General features: G+C 46.0%; 1 protein-coding gene across 4 annotated transcripts in view; it reads left to right on the forward strand.

Annotated features, from left to right (window-relative positions):
• LOC122558575 (RNA-binding Raly-like protein) overlaps nt 1-16,022 on the forward strand; it is a 949,610-nt gene that overhangs the window by 662,807 nt on the left and 270,781 nt on the right. For all 4 annotated transcript variants that reach the window (XM_043707325.1, XM_043707327.1, XM_043707326.1 and 1 more), the window contains one exon: nt 1,614-1,689. In XM_043707325.1, coding sequence (XP_043563260.1) covers nt 1,614-1,689 — 76 coding nt within the window. The remainder of the gene's footprint in view (nt 1-1,613; nt 1,690-16,022) is intronic.

Raw genomic sequence — 16,022 nt, forward strand, 5'->3', positions numbered from 1 at the left:
CCCTCTCTCCCATGCCTCCTGACTTTCCGCATAAGTCTACCATGGGGAACCTTATCAAATGCCTTACTAAAATCCATGTATACTACATCCACTGCTCTACCCTCATCCACATGCTTGGTCACCTCCTCAAAGAATTCAATCAGACTTGTAAGGCAAGACCGACCCTTCACAAATCCGTGCTGGCTGTCCCTAATCAAGCAGTGCCTTTCCAGATACTCATAAATCCTATCCCTCAGTACCCTTTCCATTACTTTACCTACCACCGAAGTAAGACTAACTGGCCTGTAATTCCCGGGGTTATCCCTATTCCCTTTTTTGAACATCGTACCTACCTACGATGAGACAACCTGAACAGAACACAATATTCCAAGTGTGGTCTAACCAGGACTCCACAGAGCTGAAGCATAACCTCACGGCTCTTAAACTCAATCCCCCTGCGAATGAAAGCCAACACACCATACGCCTTCTTGACAACCCTATCAATCTAGGCAACAATTTTGAGGGATCTATGAACATGGATCCCAAGATCTCTCTGTTCCTCCGCACGGCCAAGAATTTTGCATTCAAATTCGATCTTCCAAAGTGAACGACTTCACACTTTTCCAGGTTGAATTCCTGGACCTACCTCAATCGGCAGAAGTGAATGGTTCAAGAACAGGAGCACATAGATTTAAAGTAATTGGTAAAAGAAGCAGATGTGGTATGACAGAGGACTTATGTTCTACACAGCAAGGAGATCGGGTCTGGAATTAACCCAACGGTGGCTGGGCAACTTGAGGCAATGAGATGTTATCTGAAAAGGAACAATGTGCAGGGATACAATGAGAAGGAAGCACTATGTTGCTCCTTCAGAAAACTGGGAGGCGTGAGATCATGGAACAACTTGAATACAGGAATAAGACATTTTAATCTGAGGAGTTACTGGATCAAACACCAATGAAGGCACAGAGGGGAATGAGATTTAGTGCCTTGCCCTCATCAGGAGAGGAATGGATAATAAATACAAAGAGAATGCTGGAGAAACTCAGCAAGTCTGGTAGCATCTGTAGAGAGAGGGAGATAGAAACAGTTAACATTACAGGTTATAAGCACAAGAAGTGTTGCAGAAACTCAGCAAGTCTGGCAGCATCTGTAGAGAGAGGGAGAGAGAGAAAGCTAATGTTACAGGTTATAAACACAAAAAGTATTGCAGAAACTCTTCAGATCTGGCAGCATCTGTGGAGAGAGAGAAAGAGCAAAGCAGTTAACATTACGGGTTATAAACACAAGAAGTGTTGGAGAAACTCAGCAGGTCTGGTGGCATCTGTGGAGAGAGAGAGACAGAGGTAATGTTTTGTGTCCAGTGACCCTTCTTGAGAGTTCTTGCTCTGCTTGAACTCTGAAGAAGAGTCATACTAGACTCAAAACGTTAACTCTGTTTCTCTCTCCACAGACCTGCTGAGTTTCTCCACCATTTTGTTTCAGGCAGTATTTTGCCTCCATGAGAAGAGTGATTGACTGTAACTTCGAGCCTCCGAGTGGAGTATGAGTGCACACGGGAATCTTGAAGTTTTTGCAGAGAATGATGTGTACAAACATCTTTTCTTTTTGTCTTGTGTGTTCTGTACTTACAGATATAAACATGGCTGGGGAACCCAAACCATACAGACCCAAAGCTGGACAGAAGAGACCTGTCAGTGCTTTGTATGGGTGAGTACAGCATGGTGTTCAAAGACGGAGTAGCTAACCTGTGTCACAGGGCGCTGGAGACTTACCTCAGACTGTCGCTGCACCATTGCAACTAGCTTTCTGGTGGGCAAATATCTGCTAGCTGTTAGCACAGAAAATTGATTTATTGTTGCTGTAGCAACCATTGAGGGGATTTGTGGGTTGTTGGTGGTGAGGGGGGAGGAGGGGAGAGTGAGAGTGCGTATGATTTAAACAAACAAAGAGAAGTAAGAAAAATGACATCCCTTTTTAGGCTTCATGCTGCAGGGAGATAATTTATGAGCCGCAATTAGTTTTTAAATTGCTTTGTCTGGTGGAGTACCCTCCACGTACAGCCAGCACATGAAAGCATTCATTTAAACCAGAAAGGATCAGCATGTTCGCCTTTATCTGCGCTCACCACCTTCTCAGTTATAGCAAAAGCAGACAGTTTCTCAAAGCCTGTTTGCTGTTCTGTTACAAGGTACCGAAGCTTGTCCATAATCGTGTCTTAATCTTTGTATTTGAAGCAAAAATTACAATGTACACACACACACACACACATAAAAATTATAGCAGCTTGCCTGCTTTATACTCTCCCACTGGTGTGCACTCAGTAATAATCAGCCATGGAATTTCTGCCGTACAGGATACAAAGCTGTAGATCCTGCGGATAAGGGACTTCAGTTATGTTGAGAAAGTGGGATTGTATCTCGTAGAAAAGGAAAGGTTCAGGCGAGATTTAATATGAGACACTAAGAAGGACTTTGATGGAATAAAGAAGGGGTAATAGTTTCTAGTGGTGGGAAGGTCGATAGGGTTTGCCACAAATTTGAGACAACTGACAAAAGAGGCAAGCAAGAGATGAGGTGATTTGTCCTTTTTTTTTTAACAACTGCGCTCTGGAAAGGGCTGCGAAAGCAGATCCGATAAATAACTTTACGAAGGCAATTAGTTACAGGGAAATTAAAAAGTGCAAGACAACGGGAAAAGTGCAGAAGAGTGTGACTAGTTTGATGGTTTGTTCAAAGAGCCAGCAATGTCCTAGATGGGCAGAACGGGCTCCTTCTTTGCCAGATCATCTATGAGTTTTGCTTCTCAAATAGGTCAAAGAGATGAATTAACTTTATCAAGATTATATTTGTTCTTTTCTTTCTCTCTATGGGGTATACGTCTCACATGTAACTCTGGCCCCAACTGGTACCTGGTCTGATTTGGCAGTTTCCATTTGGGATCCTCGACATTGACTGTTGAATGGTTATTTCACCGTTCTGAGCAGCCAGACTGGACTGAGCCTGTCCCTGTCCCTATCTGGATGGGAACACATGCACATTTTCCAACCAGAGTCAATAATAGCCATCAAGAACAGGGATTCAGCTCCTCTTTTGCCACCCGTATCCAAGTGACTATTCTCAAAGCTGGGCATCATCAGCAATCAGCAATTGGGACGGTGGCTCGGTGGTTAGCACTGCTGCCTCACAGCACCAGGGACCCAGGTTCGATTCCAGCCCGGGGCGACTGTCTGTGTGGAGTTTGCACATTCTCTGTGTGGGTTTCCTCTGGGTGCTCTGGTTTCCTCCCACAGTTCAAAGATGTGCAGGTCAGGTGGATTGGCCATGCTAAATTGTGTTAGGTGCATTAGTCAGAGGGAAATGGGTCTGGGTGGGTTATTTTCCGGAGGGTCGGTGTGGACTTGTTGGGTCGAGGGCCTATTTCTACACTGTAAGGAATCTAATCTACAGTGACACTAATTCCTCTACAGTAATGAAATCATCAATCTGCTTCCCCCATCATTCAATGAGCTGAAAGTTCCTCAAATTAAATGTTGGAAAAAGTGAAGAGGACATTCCGTGGACTCCATACTGCAGCCAATGCAATGTTACCTCAATCTTGTGCCTATGAATGAGCTCTTCCTTTAAGTTTTTCCCTGCTTGCTCGATGCCCCGAAACAATAAAGCAGTAAAAAAAAAGGGGATTTTGTTTATTCAGAACTAGTGTCTCACTGAGGAAGCTTCAGGCCAATACAATTCTGACAACCTGTTCTGAAAACTCTGCTCACATTTTGATAGCTGCAACAATTTGCATCGTATCAGCTGAGACAATCCAGAACATTCTGAAACAAATCAACAATATTGCAAATGGAACAACATGCCAACAAAATGTCAGTCCCTTTTGTCTTTCAATGCCAACAGATCCTTTAGAAAAAATCCTGCAATCTGGGCCCATAGCCTTGCTAAAACTGTCCAGTGTGGGTCATCCCCAACCTGTCCATTAGTTTTTAATGTGTATTGTTTACAGAATAACAGGGTGATAAGCTTAGCCTCGTTCACCCTCAGTTCAAACTCAAAGTTAGTGTCTTCAGTTTCTGACAACTGAAGCTCAACCAGAAGATTTCCGAAATTTGGAGTCACATTTGATCCCAAAATCAGATTCCGACCACACGTGCATGTCCTCACTAAAATTACTTATTTCCACCTCAGTAACATCGCTGCTGTCCAGTTCTATCTCAGCTCATCTACTGCTGAATCTCTTGTTCCCTTGCCTCTGAGGTTCTCTGACTATTCCAGCACACTCCTGACCTCTGTCCTTCACCACTTTGTAAACTTAAGACCATTCAAAGCTCTTCTTAACTCACACCAACTCTCCTTCCCCTATAACCTTGTGCTCGCTGATCCTGGGCAAGTAAGGACTCTAACTGAAGAATTCTCATCCTTTAGGGGTGGCATGGTGGCTCAGTGGTTAGCACTGCTGCCTTACAGCACCAGGGTCCCAGGTTCGATCCCAGCCTGGGGCGACTGTCTGTGTGGAGTTTGCACATTCTCCCCGTGTCTGTCTGGGTTTCCTCCGGGTGCTTCGGTTTCCACTCACAGTCCAAAGATGTACAGGTCAGGTGAATTGGCCACGCTAAATTGCCCGTAGTGTTAGGTGCATTAGTCAGAGGGAAATGGGTCTGGCTGGGTTACTCTTTGGAGGGTCGTTGTGAACTGGTTGGGCCGAAGGGCCTGTTTCCACACTGTAGGGAATCTAATCTTATTTGCAAAATCCCTGTCTAGCGCTGTAATATACTCCAACCTCGCAACACAGCAGATGTTAAACTTTTGAGCATTTCTCAGTGAATCACCTGCAGTTGCCTGAGCCCTGGAATTTCAGTGGCTCCTGCCCCCAGCCCCAATTTCTCAAACCCTTCCATCTTGCTTTCCATTTCTCCAGATTTTTCTGAAAACCCACCTCACGTTCAACTCGCGGTCAGTGCCTGGCTTTATGAGGCTCATCCAAAGTACCTTGAGGTGTTGCCAAATCTTCAAGCTGCTTTATAGATCGAAGTCAGGCGTATTGTTTTTCTTTTCAGAGAGTATTTAACGGGATGAGTAGTAACAAAGAACAGGAAGGGAGACTAACTTCTTCCGCCAACTCCCTGTGGCTCAGGGTTGGGGTTCAGCTGAGGGTGAAGAGTAAAAGATTAATGGACATACACCCTTGCTACTCCCACCAAGTTAGGTTGACTTGGTGGAGACAGAGCAACAGGAAATCTGACCTTGTCATCTATCTCCATTCCTTTGAAGCTCCCCAACCTACATAGAGCTCCCTGGATATATAGGAACATATGACTAAGGAGTAGGGTCGAGTCACATGGATCCTTGCACCCACTTCACCATTCAATAAGACCTGACCGATCTCAACTGGTTACTCCACAAGAGCATCCCCCCGATGACCTTTCACCCCCTTGTTTTAACAAGAATCCAACTGAAGAAGGGTCACTGGATGCAAAACATTAATTCTGCTTCTCTCTCTCTCTGGTGAGTTTCTCTAGCGATTTCTGCTTTTGTTTCAGATTTCCAGCATCCACAACTCTTTGCGTTTTCTGGTTTTGGTTGAGAGTCCACCCCGTCCCTGCATAAAAAAATATTCAAAAAGTCTCCGTCCACTGCCTTTTGAAGGTGTGAGTTCCTCTGTGTGGGGAGAAAGGTTCTCCTTGGCTCTTGTCTTAAATGGACAACCCTTTATATTTAAACAGCGACCCTAGTTCTAAATTCTTCTGCCAAGGCCCCATCCCATTCCTGTACCAGCGGCAACACATTTTTAACCACTGTTGAGAAATCCTATCCTGCTGTTCAGGGCTCAGGACTGGGGAGGTTCGGCAGGATCCAATATCGGGGATGAGGGATTTTGGGGGTGTTTAGATTGGGGGGAATTGGGCAACACTGTATATGGTCAGGGCAGCGCTATGGCCCAAGATTTCTATCGCTGCTCCTGAAGCTGTTACCATGGAGATCAATAAAAAACCCTAGATGTACTGAGGCCTTGGGCCTTTGTGAGACCTTACCCATGCCAACAGGGGATCCATTTCATGGATAGAATCCCTACAGTGTGGGAGTAGGCCATTCGGCCCATTGAGTCCACACCGGCCCTCTGAAGAGCATCCCACCCAGACCCATCCCTGCCCCCGTAACCCTGCATTTCCCATGGTTAATGCACCTAACCTACACATCCCTGGACACTAGGAGCAATTTAGCACGGCCAACCCACTTAACCTGCATATCTTTGGGAGGAGGCAGGTCCATCTGGAGGGTACCCACACAGAGGACATGCACACTCCACGCAGGCAATTGCCCGAGGGTAGATTTGAACCTGGGTCCCTGGCACTGTGAGGCAGCAGTGCTAACCACTAAAGCCAAAGTGCCGCAGAATTCACTTTGCCTTCTCAGTCTGTTTTGCAAAGGAACCCAACCTGGGCATTCTCATCTGAACTTTTATACGCTGAAGAAATCACAAAACATAATGGAATGAGGTTGAAAATCCCTCAGCTATTGATTTTTGTATGTATATACAGATAGCAATCCTTTACAAAACCAATTTCCATCGCTTTAATCCCAGGGCTGCACCAGTTATGAATTAATTATTTTCGTCTACAACTTTTGATACCTGCGGTAGTGTGTTTTTCCGATAATATTTTGCAAACCTCTTCTGGTTTTAATGTAGGGCCTGGTGTTTCCCACATAACAGATTCCTCCCTCTCTCTCTCTCTCCCTCACTGTCACTCGGTTTTTTTTAATCAGTGTGTTTATATGGAGGAATTTATTTTCTCTTTGGGGGCTTGTAACTTCAATTGGTCTCTTAATGTCAGTGAAAGTGGGACTAATCAAAAATCCCTGGAAAAGAAAACAAAACTCAATTTCCCCTGGCGACCTGGAGCAACTCAGCGATTGGGAACATTCATTCTCACGGCTGAAAAGGAAATGAAGCAAGGAAGGATTGCACTGCCTTGGGTCCGCGCAGCAGGAGAGGGGAGCAAGTTGGGAACGAGCTGGATTCAGTTTTGAGAGATGAGATCATTATCATTTAATTATCAACATCTGTAGAGATGCCAGCGCTCACCTGACTGATTAAAGCCTTGCTCAAAGTCAGCAGAATCAACGCCGAGGGAACTGCTGTGCTTTCACAGGAGCTGTGAATGCCAATTCTGTGTAGACACATTCCTAGAGGTTTTATTGTGGGCTTTCAGCAGCTCCCCCCTCCCCCTCTCTCTGCCGCCAGATGCCTCGTCCTGTTTTCCATCCTCCCAGCACTTCTCCCCCCCAGGTGAAACTAAAACAGTCCATGCGGTTGTGAGGAAGGCACACGGTACTCTAAAACCCCCATGTATTTTCCTCCTGGTGCTCTCCAGCAGCGACCAGGAGGTTGACCTGTGATTCCTAAAGGATCTGGGGTGAGTCCTGGAATCTCTGCGTTGGCACAAACTGTCCGGTTTGTACACAAAGCCTCTGAGATTGTGAGAATGACATGGTATGTGTTGTCTGGACAAAAGCTCCTGCCTTCCCTGCTTGCTGGGCACATAACTGAACAGGAACAAGAGGGTCATTAATGGCCAAGTGGAGAGAAGGGTGTCCTGTATGGGTGGTGCTGGGTGAAGGATCCAACAAGCATAGATAGAAACTGTTCAGGCCACTCACCATTGCATGGGGTTGCAGTTCTGGTTGATCAGCTATTGCCGAAACCCCGGAATAATTTGCGATCTTGGCCAGTGTTGATGTCTCGGCCGCACTCTGTGAATTCCTGTTGCCCTGCGTTCATAATAGTATGTGTTTCCTGAACTTCAATCCATCGCCTTGCCTTAGAATCTCTGAATCAAAAATCACGCGGAGGTCAAGGTCTTGTTTTTCTATGTGCTATAAACCTTGTCTCTGTCAGGCCTGTAGCCTGCTCACCGAAACTGCACCAAAGAGGCTAGATAGGCTCAGCTAAAAGGGAAGTGTTTCCTCAAAGCAAGTGTTGACTGTGTCACAGTGACATGGCGGACCTCTGTCCTTGTGGTTCAGGGGGTCCAGGGCTGCTAGTCCTTCACCAAGTTGGTGCTGAATGGAAGAATATCCGGCCTCTGATTGGCTGAGAGCTCTTGCTTGGCAGTAATTTCACCGCTGGGGTCTTGCTTCCTGGCTAGGGTGTCCTCGCCAATGCCTGCTTGGAAGGTGGTTTGACATCTCTTCCCTGGATAGGTCGGCTCTCCAGCTCGCAGTCGAGCCATTGGTAGGTGGCGACGTAAGGGTGAACTGGATGGGCCTCAGTCTTTATTGTCCAACAATTCCAAAGGGTGACAACATGTGCCTTTAAGAGCGATTTTGTTCTGTCCTGTTTCTCTTGAAGAGGGATATTGTAAACCTGGCGGTGAGGTGTCTGCTCTAAGGAAAGCAGAGTAAATAGCTCTGGGTTTTTGTTTTAAATTAAGACACATGCAGCATGAGTGGTTGGGGTCAGACTCACACAGACCCAGGTGTGAGATTTGCTTTCAGTTGTTGACGTTGGGAATTGAAGCTGCTAGATACAGCTGTCTCTCTGCTGCTGCAAAAACATTACATTTTCTCTCTCTGCTGCTGGATTCCTCGTGTCGGTGTTCTTTCTCCTGGACTGGAGCAAGTGAAGGAAAGCTGTTTGGCTGAGTTTGTCTTTGCCAAGGGTGCGTTTATGGGATGCTGCTATATCGGAACAGCTGATGATGACTAGTTAAATAATACATTATTTTGTGAGGTAACTCAATTGAGTTAAAATTCTGCCAATTCTTTTTCAGTTTGTGTTCGAACTACGATGTAAGAAATGAAGTGTGTTTTGCTTATAGTGTGACCAATTGAATCACGTCTGGAACGTGTCTAAATAAGGCACAAGTTAAGGTCTAGGCTGTCTCCTTGGTATATTTTGAGGGGGGTCTGGTCTGTTCCATAATTGATATTATAAACTGTGTCACCCCAGCAGCTTGATAGGTAAAAACCTACAGCAATTCTGTGCCCAATGTAGTGGTAACAGCTCAAGTTTGACCCTTGAGCTAACAGATTGCAATAAAGACAGGGGTAGCAAGCCACTATAACCAGGCAAGATGTGGCCTGGCAAGACAATGGGTTCGAGAAACGTTGGTGTCAGGCAATTAACAGTCAGCACAATCAGCCAGATTCTACAAAAGAAACTGACCCCTCAAGTGTTAGGGGACAGGGGATAAATGAAAGAAATAGAGAGATAAAAGTCACACGTCCCAAACCAAGTGTGGAAGTCAGGGCATCTGCCTGGACTCCTTACTCCTCACCTGCTTTTACGCTGCATTGTCTTCAATAAGTGATCTTTTTCTCATCCTTGCAAGTATCATCTGTCTTAACATTCAACCCTGCGGCTGAGAATGTTTTTAAAAAAATTAATCTTTCATGGGATGCGGATGCCCAGGCAAGGCCAGTATTTATTGCCCATCCCTAACTGCCCTTGAACTGAGTGGCTATCAGAGGGCACCCTATTGCTGTGGAGTTTGGAGTCAGGTGTAGGCCAGGCCAGGTGAGGATGGGAGATTTCCTTCTCTGTATGATATTAATGAACCAGATGGGTTTATTATAACAATCGATGACATTACTGAGATCAACGTTCAATTCAGTTATTAAATAAACCTCACCAACTATCATGGTGGGCTTGGAGCTCACACCGCACAATCATTAGCCTAGGCTTTGGATTATGAATTGAGTGATGTTACTTTTACGCCCCCACATTCAATTCTATTCCTTTCGCAACATGCAAAATCCCGACAGTGTGGAAGCAGGCCATTCGGCCCATCGAGTCCACACAAACCATCCAAAGCACACCCCACCCATACCCTGTAACCCTGCATTTCCCACGACTAATCTACATAGCCTGCACATCCCTGGACACTGTGGGCAATTTAGCATGGCCAATTCACCTAATCTGCACAGCTTTGGACTGTGGGAGGAAACCGGAGCACCCAGAGGAAACCCACGCAGACACGGGGAGAATGTGCAAACTCCACATAGTTGCCTAAGGCTGGCATCGAACCTGGGTCCCTGGCGCTGTGAGGCAGCAGTGCTAACCACTGAGCCACTGTGCTGCCCCAGTACTCTCTGTATATCTAATAAAACATCTGAGCAAATTCAAACAACGAGCAACCGCTGTAGCAATAAAATCTGTCTGAGATTGAATTAAACTAGAAAGCAAAAACAATCTATTATTAAAACATTAAAAGGGGGAGGAAGTGCAAGGGAAGGATGTTTCCTTTGGTCATCACTTCGAGTTTGTTACTGGTACAAAGACTCTCAGACCAATCATCAGTGATTGTGGATCTCACTGATGGATAAGACCTTTGTCAAGACTAGATGCAGGGAATAAATACTTCACTCAGAGATATATTTTATTCAGTGTGTTCAGGCATGTTACTATATGTCTCTGGAGCAGGTCGGACTTGAACCCAGATCTTCTAGCTCAGAGGTCACATTGTGCTGCTTAGAGCCCTAAAGCAACACTGAAATGGAAACATCTTGCTTGTTCTGCCAATGACCTTAAACCTCACTCAAACGCTGTCCCAATTGAGCTATTTCAGCCCACATGCTTCAGCCATGCACGGCTCTGTTTACAGCTTATCAGATTTTCTGGGCCCAGTCCCTGCCGCTCAGCTGAAAGCTTGGAATGCAGGACTTGATATACAAGGAAGGTGTGTTCATCACTTGGCCAATCCGATCAATTATCAACCTCTTAAGCCTTTGCAACACATGTTAAAATGATAGGTATCACCAGGGGGAGAGATACCTGATCAGTTACGCGTGGAAAGGAAATGGGAACCTCAGTAACCACTTAGACATTGCTAAAAGGAGACTAGACATTGAAACTTTTTATCTTCTACTCAACAGAACCAGGATGCGCTGAAAGCATCAATGTCCAGCATCATTTCAGCAATGTCTAAGTGGCAATTGAGGTTCCGATTTCCTTCAACTAGAACTCAAAGCTTTCTCCTACATCCTAGTTCTGATGAGTGCAGAATGAAACGCTTTAACATCTCAGTCTCCTTTTTATCATTCATCAGTGTTCACAGCTCCAGGCTGCAGTACGCACATTGCCAGAGAAACTTGCACTGTGAGGGAGCCATGTCACAGCACCACCACATTGTTGACAATCTATCTCAAAAGGGTCTGGAATGCAGAGTTATTTGTTGCTGCTGGCTAAATCTCTGCTTCGCCCTTAGTGAGAGCGCTATGGTCCAGTCTGGGCGCTGGGGACCTCCAGCAGCCTTGGAAGGGGGCCCAGTGCAATTTCACGAGAATGGCTTCAGGGTCGAGAGGGATGAATTTACGTAGAAAGCGTATCTCCAGTGTGGAAGCTGGCCATTTGGCCCATTGAGTCCACGCTGACCCTCGGAACAGCATCCCATGCAGACCTACCCCTCTGCCCTATCCCTGTAACCATGCATTTCGCATGACTCATACATCTAACCTGCACATCCCTGAGCACTATGGGTCAATTTAGCATGGTCATTACACCTAACCTGCATATCTTTGGACTGTTGGAAGAAACCCACGCAGACACGGGGAGAATGTGCAAACTGCACATTAAATTGATCCAAATTTATTTGTTAAATATGGTGAAAGGATTTGGTTACGGAAGATTCAGAGAAGCCATTCAGAGTGAACTCAGGGAACACCTTTTTACACCAGGGCTCATTGGAGACTCTGAAGACTGAGATGGATATATTTCTATTACACGAGGGTATCAAGGGAATTGGAGCCAAAGTGGGTAAATGAAGTGGAGATGCAAGTCAGCCGTGATCTATCTGTATGGCACAGCGAGCCTGAAGGTTGAATTGTCTGTTCTTATTCTCATGTTCCACACTATCTCTGCTAAAAACAGTACAGCCTTACAGAGGATAGTGATCCAGTTGATGCTGTGATAGTATTAAGTATTTAAGGCTGCAGTCAGGCAGTGCTAATTGAAACAAAACTTACTCTTTGCAATCAACTTCAGGCTAAAGCTGCTTCCTGTCCTTTTAAGCATGTTTAACCATCAAAAATGTAACTGGAGGAATGAAATATTGTGCTGCTGCTTTCTGAACAGAAACAGACACAATATTGAGAAATAAGAGGGGATTAAAGATGGCTTTTTGCACTTGGGGGTTGTGTAACTCTGTAAATTGAACCGAGAGTGTGCCCAACTCAGCCCAACAGCTGTGCCCACACACTGAGCACCCAGACACCCTCCTGCCATCACTGGTCCTGCTGAAACTGACCGCAGTTTGAGGAGAGTGAAGGGATTCGAGAACAGGGAAGAGAGAGAGCAAAATGAACAGGCTGCGTTCTGTGTGGCCCAGGACCCGGAAGGATTCCAGTTACATTGTGATTTCAAATGACCGGCTGGTGGAATTGATATGAATTACGTGCAAAATTCCCCACAAAATTCCTATCAACAGGCACTGTACGCTCTCCTTCAACAAAGGGAGCTGTGAAATAGCTGACCCCAAGCAACACTCACAGTGCCCCCTGGCCACCTCGACAAATGTGCCCGCCACATTTCCTGTGACAGAAAGAAACTGCAGAGTCCTGCCTTCTTAAGGCAGTTTTAACGAGGCAAAGGTCTTTTCTGACCTTTTGGCTACTCAGTGCTGAAGACGGTGTTTTATAGCTGTTCCTCGGCTCTCCCACAGAGAGCGGTGGGACAATCCCTCAAATGTAACTCATTTCTTGCTGTGTGCATCTCTGTGGGAAATGTCAAATTAAAGGGTGGATATGAAAAAGAAACATCTCGTTCTATTCCACCCCTACTGCAGATTGAATGACTGAAGATTCCAAACAACGCCAGAGAGATTCTTTCACTCAAGTAATTACATATTGGCTGATGCAGGGGACCAGTCGACAGAGAGGCTGGTGTGCTTGAGCAATGACCTGAGCTTCTATGGGAGTACCTGTCAAAACTGAGACCTGTCACCTTCAAACACCACTCTCCGCTCTGTGATTTGTCCGGGTGACAAAGAGTTTTCTTTGAACAATTCTGCTCATAGTTATAGGGTGACTGCACTTGGGAGTGTGGCTGCACTAATGGCAAGGAATCCTCCGTTCTGTTCAATTCACTTTGGGTGCAGTAGAGTGAGGTTGGGTGATATTTGAGCGACCGACATTAGAGGCAGGTTGTCAGGCAATGACACGTCCAGCAAGGTGCTCATCCAGAGTTGGTCACCCCCAGTTCGACGATTGGTCTTCTTGCTGTCCCCTCCTAATAGTGTGTTTCTCAGTTTCCAACATGATGTGGAGGTGCTGGTGTTGGACTGGAGTGAATAAAGTTAAAAATCACACAACAGCAGGTTAGAGCCCAACAGGTTTAATTGGAAGCACTAGCTTTCGGGGCGTCGCTCCTTCATCAGGTAGCTTTGCCACTTTGACTCTGGAAGTCACTGATGTGCACAGGCCTTAGTGCTCACAGCAGCCAGGAAGCAAATTGGAGGGAACGTTGTCTAGAGCTCCATCGATTTGCTCCGTCATGCTCCCCTGGTGACTGTAACTATCACAAATTCTAGAATGCTACTTTCATCCTGGATGGCAAAGAATGGATGCAAATTTATGAACGTGCCATGAAGCTTTTTGCATTCTCTGATCCCTCGTCCCTCATTCCGACACTGATCGGCTTGGAGACAGTAAGGGCTGCAGATGCGGGAAGCCAGAGTCAATAGGGCTCGAGACGCCCAGCAGGTCAGACAGCATCCGAGGAGCGGGAAAGTCAACATATCACTGAAGGGTTTCAGCCCGAAACATTGACTCCTCGGATGCTGCCTGACCTGCTGGGCTTTCCTAGCTTCACATCTGTCGACACTGGTTGGTCTTTCATCAATAGTGTCCAGCCACCCACGGTGTAGCAGTTACCAGGACCATCTACATGATCCACCACCAACTGGGTGCATCTCTCACTCTCTGGATGAGGACCTTAGTAACAGTGAAGTCGCCCTGGTCCAACTAAACCATAAGGCATGCTCTCTCATTAGAGACAGAGAGAGGTGGTGGTTTAACCTGAGGGTCACTGTGCCTCAGGCAAGGGGAGAGGTTGAGAAGGAGAGTCCTTATCCTCAGCCATTGTGGGGATTGAACCCACACTGTTGGCATCACACTGCATTGCCAATTGAGCCATCTGACCCCCTTTTCAGAGTCCCTTAAGTGGTGATTGATTATCATGTAAAGTCCCCAAATAGCGACAATGCACGAAGGCTTTTCCTGCCCAGAACATCATTCTGGTGAAGGTGGCCGGGTTGAGCTAAGTTATCATCCTGTGCCCATTCTGTCGCCAACCTCACCATGTCCAGGTGCAGCATGCCCGCAATCATGCCAATGATCCGCCAATCGTGGGAAATCTTTCCTATTTTATATTCCATTGTTCTTGCAGTCTGCCGACAGGTTGACAGTTTGCTCACTGAGCTGGAAGGTTTGTTTTCAGACATTTCGTCACCATGCTGGGTAACATCACCAGTGAGCCCCTGGTGAAGGGCTGGTGTTCTGTCCCACTTTCTATTTATGTGTCTTAGTCTGTTACGATGGGTAATATCATTTCTGGTTCTTTTTCACAGAGGTTAGTAAATGGGGTCCAAATAGATGTGTGTATTAATGGAGTTCCGGTTTGAATACTAGGCCTCTAGGAATTCCCGTCCATGTCTCTGTTTAGCCTGTCCCAGGATGGATGTGTTGTCCCAATCAATATGGTGTCCTTCTTCATCTGTATGTAAGCATACTAGTAAGAGTGGGTGATGTCTCTTGGTGGCTAGTTGGTGTTCGTGTATTCTGGTGGCTAGTTTTCTGCCTGTCTGATCGATGTAGGGTTTGCTACAGGTCTTGCATGATATTTTGTAAATGATTTTTGTTTTGCTGGTCGTTAGTATAGAGTCATCAGTAGCAGTTTCAGTGTGTTTGGTGGGTTGGTGGGTTACCATGATGGTGACAAAACTTCTGAAAACTAACCTTCCAGCTCAGCGAGCAGACTTACAACCTGAACCTCAACCTGAGCTACAAATCTTCTCAAAACTTGTAACCAGTCTGCTGACATTCTACTGCCTCCCCGCACGCTAACTTCTGTGATCCATGTGTCAAGTCTCTCATCCCTTTTGCAATCTTTCTCCAGTTCAACTTAATGAAAGTGCAGTGACTGACTAATTGCAGGCATCAACCTCTTATTGGTTACTCCCTAAGAGACCAAGACGGGAGGTGAAGAAAACTCCAAAGGTGGAGAGACGTGAGAGCCGGAGGTCTAACGTCATGTGTTCTCCCTGAACATGCGACACCTCTCACGTCTCAAATTACTCACTGACTGCATCCCAAAGTCCTCTTCAAACCGGATTGTTCCTCACTTGCCTGAGCACTGGGTGTGAGCAGATGTTCACTCAGGAGGAAGGTAGTTAAGATGATTTATTATGGCTGGCGTCTGTGATGAACTGTGCTCAAATGAACAGTTTTGTAACCACTGGAACAGAGCCAGATTGAGCAGGATGATCAAGGGCAAAACTCGATGCGCATCTATCTCAACATCTACCTTAAAGCTTCAATGCCTCAGATTGATTGCTGATTCGTAACAAGTTGTTGCGTCACATATGGGGTTTTCTCATGTGCTTCCCCCATTAGTCTGCCCTACAGACTTGATTGAAAGTGCAATGGATCGGTTTGCCTGCATTTTGAGGGGATTCAAGATTTCTTTGCCTGAAAATACCCAGTTATTTCTGTGTGTGTGAGTGTGTGTGTGTGAGAGAGAGAGTAAGTATATGTGTGTGAGAGAGTGTGAGTGAGAGTGTGTGTGCGTGCGCACGTGTGTGTGCGTGTGTGTGAGAGAGAGTGTGTGTGCATGTGCGTGAATGAGTGTATGTGAGCATGTGCATGTGTGTGCGAGTGAGTGTGTGTGTGTGAGTGTGTGTGTGAGTGTGAGAGTGTGTGTGCATGTGTTTGTGTCTGTGTGTGTGTGTGAGTGTGTGCGGGTGCGTGTGTGTGATGCACTTGGGTGTTGAATGCAAAAATCACTGCATGAGAGAAAATACACATGAAGGAAAACACATTAAATATGAA

This window comes from Chiloscyllium plagiosum, chromosome 17 (assembly GCF_004010195.1).
Source record: "Chiloscyllium plagiosum isolate BGI_BamShark_2017 chromosome 17, ASM401019v2, whole genome shotgun sequence".
Taxonomy (NCBI): Eukaryota; Metazoa; Chordata; class Chondrichthyes; order Orectolobiformes; family Hemiscylliidae; genus Chiloscyllium; species Chiloscyllium plagiosum.